At 43.3% G+C, this 14766-nt stretch overlaps 1 protein-coding gene across 5 annotated transcripts in view; it reads right to left on the bottom strand.

Moving 5' to 3' along the window:
* Positions 1 to 14766, bottom strand: part of osbpl8 (oxysterol binding protein-like 8) — a 68030-nt gene that overhangs the window by 20044 nt on the left and 33220 nt on the right. For all 5 annotated transcript variants that reach the window (XM_041029940.1, XM_041029941.1, XM_041029942.1 and 2 more), the window contains one exon: positions 12465 to 12635. In XM_041029940.1, the coding sequence (XP_040885874.1) occupies positions 12465 to 12635 (171 nt within the window). The remainder of the gene's footprint in view (positions 1 to 12464; positions 12636 to 14766) is intronic.

Genomic DNA, 14766 nt, shown 5'->3' with positions numbered 1-14766 from the left:
TGCAACACTGGAGCTGCGTCTCCGACCAAAAGGATTTTATTTTCCAGCCACTAACACGGCAAAAGCAGTTCATTATCTGTTCTGTATGTGCTCCAGGGCAGTCCCTGCAGAGCTGCTGCTGGCACCTTAGATTGTTACGGCACCACAGATTAAACCACGTTGATTGAAAGAGCTAAATAATGCATCGATGTAGAATATCATCATCTTCTATTTTTCTTTAAACTATGCGAATAACGGCAACGGCTTTTAATAAACGCGGCTGTGTTTTGCTGGAAATGCGAAGGTTGCCATAGCAACAGGTGACCTGAGAACAACAAATGGAGGGAAAAGCTGTCGGCCCAGTTGCTCTGCAGAATACATCAGTTTTAGGGAGCAAACTGCCTGAGTGTTTGCTACTGTGGAAAACCAGTCACAGGAACAGCATCTCTACTACTCAGGCTCCAAATTCATGACAACTGAAAGATGGCTGCTCCATTGCCAAGATTTCACATGAACTGATCTTTACTTTGATTTTAAAATTAGGAGCCTATACCAAACTATTTTATGTAACACAGGATGAGTAGGAATCTGCCAAGCCTAATCACAGTGCAGATACTTGTTGTGGGAATGTGGGAATTTCTCAGCTCAGTTAACTTGCAAATTCAAGTTAACACCTCAAAACAGTCTTCCGTCATTACTGGAGAATGAATTCAGTATTCAGCTTTCTGTAAAGCTACACGCAATGACAAGGAGGATTTTTTACAGAGACTATATTTAATTCTATTCTGTTTTCATCATTCAGCACTTTACCATTTAAACAACAGCAGCAAAGGTCACAGGGGAAGTAAGTACAGCTCCACCAGATGTAAGATACTTCAATATCCATTTAAGTTCTTTTAAATCCAACCTACAGCTCACCTCTGGTCTCTGCTATAGAAGTGCACCACTTCCTCTCGGTAATCAAAAACTCATCTTGTCTTCATGGTCAGAGACTCAACTGAATGTTCCAGCATTAAGTATGCCAAGTCATGCTGACCTCAGGATGAGCCGTGATTCCACCTAATTATCGACCAGAGGAGTATATGGCTTTTTCCACTCTCTTATTAGCTTCACAAAGACCCCATTTTCAACCTCCAAATCAATTTCCCTTGCAGTTGGCTCCTGGCTACAGGGAAAGAAACAGTAAACAAAACAGCTGAGAGTGCACAGACCACACGAAAGGGTGTATTCTATTACTTAATGGTACATATTACGTGGTGATTTTAATACTGAAAAATACAGTGTTTTATCGCTTTGGGATTAAGCATATTTGTTGGATGCAGGTTTCAACAGCAGTAAAAAAAACAAAGAGTTTCACTTAGACCAGCACAGCTGAGCCCGTGCGTGCCCGTCCTTGCCCTTGATGGTTTTAATCTCAAGGCTTACTTCCTGTCCTTCAGACCTGTTTCTTATGCAGCGTGTCTGAGTATTTCACAAACAAAACAACAACTGAGACGAAGTGGCCCAATCCACATTTAAAAGGGTCGCACTTTTATTCTGTCTGCACGCAGGCAGCTCGACGAGACAAAAGCACATTATCTCTTGGAAGGGGTGATATTTCAAACAGGATGTTTCAGGATGAGAGTGAGGGCATAAGCCTGGCTGTATTACCATGGCTGCTGTTTTGTGCAGGTTATATATTCATAGTTCAGCGGGGGTTTGTGTGCACTGTCAGATGCTGGCCTCTTCCTCTGTCCTTGGTAAAGACTGCAGGCAATGACCTAACAGTGACTTAAAATCCATTATATTTTCTGTTGATAGACTACTAATTATTTGGGCTCTTGTGGGTTTTACAAAAAAAACAAACAAGTCTATATTTCTCAAAGTGGTGAAGTAATTTTAGATACTGGTACAGAAACTCACCCAATCAGGACAGGAAATGAAATGGCTAGAGACAGTTAGTTGACTGGCATGTATGACCACAGTGTGGAGCTTTCGACGCCACACAAATTAGCAGCTTACCAACAAAAACTGAGTCATCAACCATCCATGAACTGTTTTCTATGAGACACAGCCTCAAAGAGTACTAATACTGAATATGTTAAAGCTAGAGAAGAGTAGGCACCATCATGTGTGCAGACTGCTACAGAGGATATATGGGTGTAAAAAAAACAGGGAATTGGACGAAGAAAGTAAGAGAAGGTACAAAAACGACAGTAAGTGAGTAAAGCCAACCCAGCTGCACCAGCTGTCTCCTGCAGTTTCTCTTAAAGCCGGTCCCTGTTAGCAGAGTGTCTAAAATAAGGATGAATGGAGCCGAGACCGGGAGCAGACTGAGAGAAAAACACCATGACTCAGACCAACGTCTCGTAGCTCCAGATATTTGTATAGCTGTAGGAGGTGTTGGTTCAGAGAGGGGAGACAGGGAGGCTTGTGGCCAAAAGGTCACCAGCCCAAATTCCCAGACACGGAAAGGTCCGGGGAGAGAAGGACGATGACAAACTCTCTCTCTTCCCTAAACGACTGCTGCTGAGATGCCCTTGAGCAAAGCGGTGACACCACAGAGCAGCTCAGTGGCAAACAGCAGGGGGACTAAGGTTGTACCAGGCTGCATAACTCTCTACAGCATTAAAGTGTGGCAGCGTGTTGCTTAAAAAACTACATTTGTGCGCAGTCAGCCTTTCCCGGATTATTAAGAGTCATCTGCGAAGGTGGAAGAGAGAACATCCTCTCTATCAAAGCTCCAGCGGCTGCCAACTGTCTGCCTCCAGGTTGGTGTCCTTTTTTTTTTTTTTTTTTTAGTAGGACAAACAAAGGAAAGATCACACAGGCAGAGATTTAACAAATGAACACTAAACTGATTTAATCCTAAATGTACTGAGGGATTTGATGTACCTCTGAAAAAATGAGGATTATCACCGCACCCTCACAGAGGTATCACTGGAACCTGACGAACACCAAAACCAGCTGAGCTGAGCCCTGAGCCCTGCCTCATTCACCAAACAGTCTGCACCAACCTGTTCAAACTCTGACATCCACAAATGGTTGTCTGTTGTGAGAGAGTCACTGACATCTCACGGTTATTAAGTAATGTGACTTTCAACAACTGATCATTTCCATTTATCATTGTCTCACCAAAGCACACTGTGTGTATCCCCTAACAAATGTGTTGTTAGCAGTTCCTATCACATAACACACCTCCAAACACCTTCTATTGAATATTATTTGAATATTTGAAATTGGGCCTTGTTTACATCCATGTTTACTCACTTGCAGTCTTCTTCTTTTTCATCGTGTTTGTTGACACATTGCTTCACTTCTTTGTTTTTGGTGGGTGGAATAATGTGAAACAGGCAGCAGTACTGTGTATGGCATGCCCGACACAAACAATTATTGTGTCTCCCACCTGATTCTTTCCATTTGGAACAGATATATGTCATTTGAACTACTTCCTTATGAGTATACCTCTGCCTTTACAATGAAATTCTGAACATACAGACATAAGAAAATATTGCCTCTTGACTCTGGTAAAACATTTTGATGTACAGATTTTTAAGTTCCTCTCAACTTGTTCTATGCCAGCATGAAAAAAACGTCCTATATAGTTTCAAAGTTTTGTGCAAACGTCAAACTCCATTCTCTGAAATCCAAGACTGAGCAGCCCCAAATCAGATGAGTCCAGACAAGCTTACACCGATCACAAGAACTCTGCTCATTTTCATTTTGAAATAAAAATCTAATGCAAGCCACTGACAGTTAATAGTGAAGAAAACAAACTATGCGCCACAGTTGTGCCCCACCGCTCCAAACACTTGAAAGGAGAGGTCATTTTTTTAAAGCCACTACTACAGAGATACTTGTCAATCACAAGGTAAAACTACAGGGTATACTAATGGGCCAGCAACACGTCCCAGTGTGGGGCTCTGTCTCAGTCTCCACACTACCATACACCAACCTGGCAGCGAGATGGGTGACAGCTCGTTATAGCCTCCGAAGGAGGCATTGCGGATGAGTTTGCGTCCGTCCGGATGTGGAGGTCGAAGCGATGCTGTCCCGCCGCACGTGGAGAAACGGCGACGACTCAGCAGGCCCTCCTCCTTCATCATGGGGCCGGCGGGAGCTCCCTCGCCGGGCGGTAGGGAGGCCGGGTGGTGGAGGGGAGTGGTACGCAAACTCAAGGGTAGAAGGTCGAGAAGGGGCTGGGAAACAGTCCGATCTGTCCCAACGCAGCTAGTGTACGAGTGAAGACACACACACAGAGTAGCTCAGATACCAGGCACTGAATCAGTGCAGTATGCTGCTCGCCTCTATGCTTCCTTCAGCCAACTGCTCCCTTCCTCACTCACACACAGTATCTCTCTCTCTCTCTCTGCTCTGTGAGTGTGTATGAAAGCAGCAGCCTGTAAGTACTTAATAACGAATAAGCTGAGCCCCTCCTACTCCCTCTCCTCCGGATGGGTAGGAGAGCTGCATCTTTGCTTGAAAATAGCCCTTATGTTCCACATCTCCTCTTTCTCTTCAGCTAAATCTCTCACTACACTTTTAATTCACTATTACAGATTCAAAAGGACACTTCACCGCTTTCCACCCTCACTTCCACGGATTAGTCGGAGGGATGACACGTCTATGACGTCTAGGATACTTGTTAATATCTTCTAAGTATTTCTCCAGCTGAATTTAGATGGAAACTAAAAAACACATTTTAGACAAAAACAAATCCCAAATGTTCACATTTCTTAACTACATGACATAACCACAGCACTTATCAGAGTCTAAATAGATTTGTACAGTATGAGCCAAAGACCAAACATGAGTACATGCAACAAGCAGAGGCTAACACAGCCACGTAGCAGACAGTGCAGCTGCTGAATGGACTGTACAACCAGCAGCATCAGTGCTTCGAGCTGAGATAATAACAGCAGAGCCACTGGGAGTGAGAAGGTGATTGAGTGTGCAATGCATACTAGGACATGTAGGCACTGTATCTAATAACTGTTCAAAGGAACACAGGCTTCTCCATCAGTGTGTTTGACTCTTAAAAGGCTGGCAGTTAAAGGCCTACACAGACCACCAGTATTTAATGATATCCACATTAACAGCAGTGAAATGTCCCTTTAAGATAACTGTATGCACATTCACTTTCCTCCTCTTAACAACCACTAAATATTCCCTACAGCCTATAAACTGTGAGTGCTATGCAGACAAAAGTCAGCAGACTACAAACACACGCACAAACAAGAGTATACAATCACAAAACACAAAGTCTATTGAGGACAGAAGGAAGCAGTTTATCACACGAGTGCTCAGATGACCATATTCCCCAGATGAAAACAAGAAAGCCAATTACTTCCAACAACAGGCTGCTTATCTGACCAACCTGGTCGATCAAACATCAATGCAATCAAAACATCTTCATATTGTAATGTTTACTATAAGCATTTTAAAGCTAGAGAGTCTGCATTCAGATTCACAGAAAGCGTTAGAGGAAAAATTCTCCAGTGTGGTGGTAACAGGTCACTGAATGCTACACTGAAACGTGTTTCTCCTGAATAATAGTCAGATTTTTGTGAAACCAAACGCACCGTGTGTGACCAGGCAGGTGACGCTGACTGTAAATTGCTTTGTTGGCAGGTAACTATAACACACTCAGGACACGGCTTCCTGCAAATGTTATCTCCATGGTGCAAACCTAGTAGTAGTTTCAGGGATAAATGCGGCTCAGAGACCAGACAAAAAGCTGATATGTTACATGATATTTTTTAAGATCCTTTTTTGAAAACCATTTTTTTTCACACACTGTGTCTAAACCTTGTAATTAAAGAAATCAGGATAGCTCTCATACCAAGTGACAAGATAGTGTGACTTGGAAAAGGACTCTGCAAGGACGCCAGTGGTTTGTATCTCTGCAGACTCTGGCATTGGGGGCCTTATCTTTGAAACCCAGTCTGTGAGGCACATTGTCTGCTGCTGATCCTTCCACAGTCCAATGGCATCTTCGTCTTCCGTTCAGCTGACCTGCCCTTTTTGCTCTTTCGTTTTAGCCCCTCCAAATGAATTGCGCTGGCATCATGTCAAACCCTGTTACCAACTGCCCACTGAGACGTTTCATCCAAGACAGCTCGGGGAGGTAAACAGCGTAATCCCCTGCAAAACTGTCCCCTGAGCTAACCGATGAATCTGAAACTGATAAATCTGCGGCTCTACCCGTCTGACTCAAATGTGCTTTTATTAACACGGCTAATTAGGATGTTCTGTATGTATAATTCAGATCCCAGACCTAATTAACCTGTTTTGCAGTGGAAAAGTCCATTTCTGCAGGTCCAAAGGCATTTGAGAGACACTTGAGAAACATTTGCTAAGTATAGTCACCATCTGGGTCATTTTTCAAGTCATTTCCAGTGAAACTGCTAATGAATACAGATTCTGGAAAATCCTCACCTCGCCACATTCACTATCCAAATGTCAAGAATGGCTTTCACCTACTGTAAACGTTCAGTCCACTTTCAGTTTGTCATCCCTTCCTGCCTTTTGCCTTCCTGTGAGCACAGTTTCTGCCTTCTGCACTCCTGGAAATTCTATGTTTTACATTTCTGGTTCAAACTGCTTATATTCCTCTAACTACAAATCAGGTTCAAGTTTTACCCACCCTTCTCTAAAAAGCATTCTTGTTACAGGGGCTTTCAGATGCCATCAGTTAAGCGTGCAGCCGTGAGCATTGAGTAGATATCAGCTCCTTGGCTCGACAGGCTGGATGGAGTTACCTGTGCACCACGTCTACCTGCTCCAGTACTTTGTGTCTCATGTGTATCAGGTGAGCTGGTGTCAGGTGTAGGGAGTGCTGTGATGCTTAACAGGCCAGTACAGGGGTGAGTGAGGATCTATAGCTGCCCTGAGGAACAGTAAAACAACACATGCACTGATTCTCACTGCAGGGGACAAAGTTTTTGCTTGATTTACATTTACAAGGATTTCCTGATTTCAGACCCAGAGCTGTGCCCATTTTTATTCGCCATGCTAGTGACTTGGCTCTAGAGATGGCAATGTCCGTCAGTCACGCCACTGCTGTGGCCTGAATATGTAATATCCCTGGAGCTATCGGACGGCCTGCAATTATGTTTGATACAGATATCCATGGTGTCCAGAAGAAGACTCCTCATGACCTCTAGCACCACCATGACTTTGACATTTGTGGTTTTGAGTGAAATGGCTTGACAGCTACTGGGTGGACTGACATGAAATTCACATCCCCTCAGGATGAACTGTGACAGCTCTGGTGATCCCTTGACCTTTTATCTAGTACCGTCGTCAAGGAAAATTTTAATATGTCCAACACTTAATACTAAAATTAATGGCTTTAATAGCCTTAGCTGTACTTTCTGCTTAGAGCTCATTTGCAAACATTAGCAGGCTAACAAGCTAAACTAAGATGGTGACCATGGTAAACATTATACCTGCTAAACATCAGTGTATTAGCATTGCCACTGTGAGCATGTTAGAATGATGTTAACGTTTAGCTCAGACTGCTGCTGTCCAAAAATACAGCCAGTAGAAAGGCTGTAGACTCTTTGTCTTATTTATCCTGCAGACCTGCTCTAACCTAAATGAATTACAGCGAGTTTACTTTGACAAATGTGACATCTCCTCAGAAAAGCTACCATCAGATACAGTGTGTGTGTTTACATCATGACAACACTGACGCACACACAAAAGGCAGAAGCACCTGAGGATGATCATCTTTCTGTCTAGTCACATAAAATCTTTTTGACAGAACAGCGAAGCTCAAAGAAACTGCATCCTGAGTCGCGTGCAGACAAACTGTAACACAGTAACCCACAAGCTGCAGTTCACTGGATACCAAGTGAATGCAAGTGATATATACACTGCAGACAGCGGGTCACATGCAGACAAACGTCTCTAGTCTTACATAAAGGCTCCAAGGAAACCCTGTAAGCCTGGGATTAGCTGTGGAACAAAGAGGCTTTTTAAACACTGGCCTACGGGGCATCTTCTGCTGTACTTCTCTACTCTTAGACTCACTGTAAGACGGTCAGGGACTTTGAAGAATCAAGTCCACATGACAACTTTGGGGAGCAACAGTGGTTTTATATTGGAGGGATCTTCCCTCTGTCCTCATGAGAGCTACCTCACACAGGAAATGCACACATACAAAAGCACAACAACAGAAAGCCGTGAGCCAGCACAGATCAGGAGGGGGAGATTTCATGTGAGCAGGGACAACCACTACAGAGAAGTCAAGGTGTTGCTCTGGCTGAAACGCTAACGAGCACTACCGCGTCAGCTGGTACTTCATACTGTACCTTGTTTCCCTTCAGGCTAAATCTTTAAGAAACCTGCACCAAGGTCACGTCCTGACAGCGGTCTAATCTCCCAAATCATGCTAAAACCACTCATACTTCAGATCCAGATCGTGTCAGTCCAGACGAGCCTTCGGCCGTCCGAGCAGAGCTCAGGCCCCAAGGCAGAGATATCCTCCATCACGTCGTCCTGTCCTCCTTTACATCCACACACTCACACACTGTTATCTATGGAACATATCTCCACTGTCAAGCCTTGTCCCTCCTAGCATTCAGGCCTCCCAGGGCTCAGCCACTCATTGGATGAGGGCGTGGGCGGAAGAAGGGACACTGGATTGGCAGTGGCTGAGGGTGCAGATAAGACCAGCCCCCTCCGTGTTGTTAACCCCGTCTGACAGGGCATAATCCCTGAGGCTGAGCTTAAATCCATGCTGACCCCACCTGCTCTCTCGCTCTTGCCCTCCTTTGCTCTCCATCTCTCCCAGCCGTTCAACTTCCGTCTCTTCCATAAGCATATTCTTCATTTCTCCATCTCCTCTTCATTTGTTGTTTTTAATCTCTTTTTCAGTTCTCTCACTGTTTTATCCTCTTCGATTAGACCATCCTGTCACCTCTCTCTCTCTCTCTCTCTCTCTCCAGCACAGGTAGGCTTTCTGTTTGTCTGGAAAGAGGACAGCAAGTCAGCAAAAGGCCTTTATAGTGAGAGTGACTTCAAAGCCGATTGAAGAAGCCTCATTAGCCAGACCACAGACACCTGAGTTGTCTGTGTGTACATGATGATGCAACTAAACTCAGATTAAACGAAATAATCCAAAGAACACTGCAACTACCTTATGAAACAATACACTGAGAACATCAATGCTAATCATAACTCAAAGAAAATCATGGTTACGGTTTACTGAGCAGCATCAGACTATTAAAATGAGCTACAGGAAGTAACTAGGAGGAAAAAAAAAAAATCATCTTCACACCTTAGCTGTGAATCTTCACACAACTCCTACAATCGTCCTCTCAGATTCAGAAATAACTCTCTCTCTCTGTCAGTGCCACAGTCATCACCTTGTGACTCTGACATCTGCACCTCTTAGTGAAATACACAGCTGAACCCCCAAGCCATTTACTAACTGCAACCTTTAAACCAAGGGACATATCTCACAGAACATTTTAACTCTGGTCAAGAAAAACAAATCAAAGTGCACAGTGTCATCACTTTGACGCAAGACCAAGGGCTAGTTGAAGTAAAAGCGGTTGCCATGGATACCCATTTTGGGCTGCGGGGAGTCGGGGGTCAGAGAAAGCTTCCATGCTGTCTTACTGACTCTTGTTTCACAGATGCAGTTATGGTAAGAAGGTGAAGCAGCTGGAGACCATAAGCCAAACGAATGGAGGCTTTGTTTCATTCTGTTATACTAATGTGATTCACCTGGGCAGGACAGCGTGCAGGGCTGGTGCCAGATAACTGTAGAAAACAGCTATGACTGTGTACATTTCATGAAGGTAGATCTTATTGCTGATGCATCGATGACCACAGTACACACAGATGACCACACATGTAGGCAAAAGTCTGAAAGCTAGACAGCACAGAGCAAGGTTTTCTCACAAATGACGATGATGTAATTGATGATGTAATTAGCATGCACGCGCACACACGTGTGAATCGCGCTTACAAGTCTGTGTGCAATAAAATGACACTTTAATGATCCTTCAGGGGAAAGCCAGAGTCCATTATGTGTGTCACACTGTAAGTTGTGTGTTGGCAAACAGAGAGGGATGATCACTGATTTTTTTCTGTTATGATTACTCCCTCTTGTGGTAGGAAAGTAGCTTACCACCATCAAAACTGGGGGAAAAAAACTGAGTTGTTACTTCTACTGCATTAATACAAGTGGACTCAACTTTTATTGTGGCAGTATAACGTGGAACATCAGATTCACCCAAGTATTTCCAGTTAAATGTAAAATACCACGCACAGCACCAAAACCATGCCCTCTTTCTGCCTTCATAGGTTTACATTCATCCTTTACCCGTGACCTTGAGATGCCCAACATCAGAACTATGAGCCAACAATGAACCAAATGGTTTTAAACCCTGTTTTTGACAGGCACTCTTACTATACTGACATACAGGACAAACTGTACAACCACAGTTTGAATGTTTTTCCATCTAAAATTCAGGCTTGAATTTGAAAAAAAAAAATCCAAGAACAAACTTGTAAACCACAGGTTTCTATGGCTACCGCCCCATCCATCAGCACAGTATTCCCAGACTCAGTATGGCTGTGACAAAACAAGACTGTGTGATTCTTTGAACAGACAGATCAACATTTAACAACACTAGCAGCAAAGAATCCACAAGAGGGCAGTATAACATAAGAAAAGGGTACAGGCAGTATGAAGGGTGATGTAAGACCCTGGCCAGATCAGCCCCAGAGCTTATTTCTCCACAGTTACACATCCTGCCTTTGATTTGCTCCCTCTTTCTTGTATGCAGGCCTCCGTCAGGAAGACTTAAAAGTCCCCAGTGAGCGTCAACAAAACAGAATTACATGATTTCCAACCCTAGAGCCAGACTCTGGTGACCTTTTGAAAGCTAAAGGTTTTAAAGAGGAACACCAAGACTCTGAGGATCAGGCAGCTGACCTGGTCTGGCCTTTATGTTGTATCACATAGTACATCAGCTGATTCACGAGCTATTCTTGTAGTTGTAGGTCACACATGCACACGGCAGCTCAGTAACTGATTGATTAAAAAAAAAAAAAAATCAATATCACAGAAACACAGAAGAGGCACAAAAAGAGAAGATATAAAGCGAACCACCCTGCAGGTTTGCAGCTGTACATCTGTAGATGGGCAGTCTGAGAACCACTCACATCAAGTGAGCATGAGTCATAGCTTCACCACCAGGAGTGTCTGGGAAAGGTGAAGACTAAACATAACACTGGCAGTTGTCCTGAGGCTAGAAGTGTCCAGTGTCACCAGTATACTTGCAAGTGTCTTAAAGCGTTATCTTAAAAAAAAAACATAAAACAAAGACAAAGTAAGCAGGATTATATCTGTTTAGAGTTCGGTGGTGCATACAGTACGTGTGTATGTGTGTCTATGGGTCTTGGATACAGCGTGTTTACATGTCGTTAGTGCTGTTATCTGAAGCATCGTACATCCAAGTGGGAGTTCAGTGGCTCGGCCATGTTCAGTGAGATACGTGGCTGCTGCTGCTGCACCAATCCAGTCTGTGACCTTTCTGTTTTCAGGCAGCCATTCTGATTATTCAGCAACCAATTCATATTCATGAGTCTTATCAGGACAATTGCTGCTGAGGGACTGGAGTTCTGCCTGAAGCCTCATAACACAGAGCCAGCGGTACCAGGAGATGTGAGAGAATTCATGAAAATCAGATCACTGGAGATCAAAGAGAAATTTAATCCCATCTAAATCTGACATGTAAGAAATTCTTCTCTCTCAGACCTTTGAAGAATCCCTATGCAAATTGTGGGGCAACTGTGTGAACAAGGGCAACTGTGGCAGATGGGATCATAAAGTCAGCAAACTCAAAAGTTTGCAAACGTTTACCAGCATAAGCTACTGGTCAAACCAGAAACAAGACTGTAAGAAGCAAAGCCCTGAGTATTTTGAACTGAGCAGCAGTGGGTTTGTTTTACCACTTATGAGTTGAACTTTTCATCTGTAAGAGGCTGAACGTGTTATTTGAATTATGACATTTCCTCACTTAAATGTGGAACATCCACAGGATGTGTTAAGTTCACTCGACAGAGAAGAACAGCTAAATAAGACATGTCTGACTTTTTTTTCTTCAAACAGGAAACTCAGAGTGCTGAGGATGTTATGATTACTGTGTAAATGTACATTATGCTGTAATTACCATGACATCAGCTGGAGTTTCCATGAACAGCAAAGGACAGCACATTAACAAGGCAAATGGGAGTAAACGGAGCATTCTCGCTACAATGCCATTAAATATACCAATAATTATCCATGCTTATTTTTTGAGTTGAGGTAAATAAAAGCCCTGGGCACTATTTGTAAATTTAAAGTTGGTTTTTACCACAATACTTTGTTTTTTCCTTCATAATAAAGAATTTCCAATATCTGCGAATGAGAACAAACATGTACGAGTGTGGTGTGAGCGCAGAGCACAGGATTTGCAGAGTCATTTCTGAGACTATAATCTTACCGTAGCTGTAGCTGACCCCCGGGCTGAGGGTTGAAGGGGTGGCGACATGCTCCCTGTTGGGCGTTTGGAGGCCCGCCTCCTTCTCCCTCTCCTTGTCCCGCTCCTTCGCCTGGCGCTGGCTCATCCTGCCTGGGGTCAGAAGGACGGTGTCATCACCGCACACTACAGCAGCTACGGAGACGGAGAGAGGGAGCCAGGGAAACGACAAGGAGAGGGAGAGTGATAAAAAAAAAGAGAGAGAGAGACGAGGGAGAGATCAGACATGCTGCCATCTCGCTTCAGATCACAGGACATCTACTGACAAGCTCTGTTATGGAGCATCTGCTGGGCCCAGCCTTCGGTTTCATAACACACTCTGATAACTTATACAATATTTGTTTTCATCCGAGTCTCATGATTGGAAAAGAGGTGTTTCATGTGCGCTGATAACCTCAATATGTGTGTGTGTGTGTGTCTCTTATCACTCTGCCTTGTTTACCTGGTGCCAATGAAGCAAGCAGGCCTGTTATTACTTAGCGATGTGGTTGGAAGAGGACCAAAATAAATGTATGAAACTGAAACAGGTTTTATCTTTGTTTAACGAGACACTCCCTGATTTTGTTACGCCTGTGGCTTCTAACAGCACCCACAAAACAGAGGTCTCATCTGACATTGAAAACACCAGCAGCGAGCTGAGAGGAGACCATGCTGATTATTTATGACAAGGATCTTCTTGGGTTAATCAAGTTGAGAAAATGAGGCGTAGCCCGAGCGTGAAAACATGTGAAGATAGGTTTTCACAGTACTGGTTCTGCTCTCTTTAACCGACTGTATGACAGCCTCCTCCTCAAATGTGCTCAAGGAGAAACACTGAAATTCCTCCCACATAAAAAATATATGGTTTATATATATATTTTTTTGACAAATAATTTATGTTGTGTCAAATTAGCCTGGCCGCTACACAGTCTTGCCATGTACAGTACGCCCTGGCAATCACTGACGAACCCCTCCCCCCCTGTGTTACACATGCTCATGTTTGGAAATAAGTGCTGTGGATTACCTGCTGTGCTCCAGTGTAAATTTTATTAAAGGGATTCATGTAGTATTCTGAGTATTTCACAGTGTCTTTGTGTAACCTCACTATCGGTATCACTTTATCACAGATTTTATTCACAGTCTTTTTTTTCTTTTTTTACAAATATACATGCACACATGCACAAATTTGTGTGTGTGTGAGATCTATTTTTAACATAGCAGATAAGTAAGTCTGTAAACAACTCACTGGGATGTATCCTCAACTTACAGAACAACACACTATGAATGCACACAGGTATGTACACACCCACACACAAACACATCAAAACCAGATCAAAATAACCTGTCTGTTCTGTCAGACAGAAGTGTGTGTGTTCAGCAGGTCGGTTGTTGCAGATGTGAAAATGCAGCTGTGTACATTTTCGTGTCCTCTTATACAACATGTGGCAGATCCTTCAGTTATCAGGCCCCTCTACTGTGGAACCATTTACCAGTGTGGGTCCTGGAGGCAGACACCCTCTCTCCATGTTTAAGAGCAGGCTAAAAACTTTCCTCTTTGATAAATCTCATAGTTAGAGCTGGCTCGTGCTTTCCTTGAACCATTCCCTAGTTAAGCTAGGGAATGGTAGGAAGCTACTTGACTTGACCTGACTCTTGTCTGTATAGGTACACTACACATAAAGACACCTGACACACTTTCCCAGCAGACAGCAGACAGCTGACTGTAGCAAAGAGGACAGTGGTTAAGATAAACATGCAAACAGGACCACACTCAGGCACATTTACCACACATGGTGACACACTCTTTCCAAAATACACTGCTAATATATGGGCACAAACTGGGGTCAGAAAGATTTTGAGCCTGTACCGTTTGTAGCTGTAAAAAACCTTTGTAAACCTCTAATGTAACCCTGAGAAATAAAACTCTGTACATTTGTAGAAAAGAGTCATTGTCCAATCAGATTCAGGCACAAAGACAGAGTCAAAATTCATACTTCAGTGTGAGAATCTTGAGTCCTGAGTTTCACCAGCAGTTTTCTGCTTCATATTCGTACACAGCTGTGCACAAAAATACTTTTTTCACACTGTCTCTGTATAACCTTAACGCTGACAAAACCTATTTGCACATTTTATTCACAGTCTCTTTTCTATATATGTAAAAACCTGAGTTTCTTATGCAGATTTCTTTTGCAGGTTAATAAAGGTTGATTTACAGCTACAAATTTTGGAATTGTTTATGAACATCACTTTACAAGCTGAAAATCTTTTTGACTTAACGCTAACCCAC

The sequence above is a fragment of the Toxotes jaculatrix genome, chromosome 22 (assembly GCF_017976425.1).
Source record: "Toxotes jaculatrix isolate fToxJac2 chromosome 22, fToxJac2.pri, whole genome shotgun sequence".
Lineage (NCBI taxonomy): Eukaryota > Metazoa > Chordata > Actinopteri > Toxotidae > Toxotes > Toxotes jaculatrix.
The sequence above is the reverse complement of the archived record's forward strand: the minus strand, read 5'-3'. Positions and strand labels throughout refer to the sequence as shown.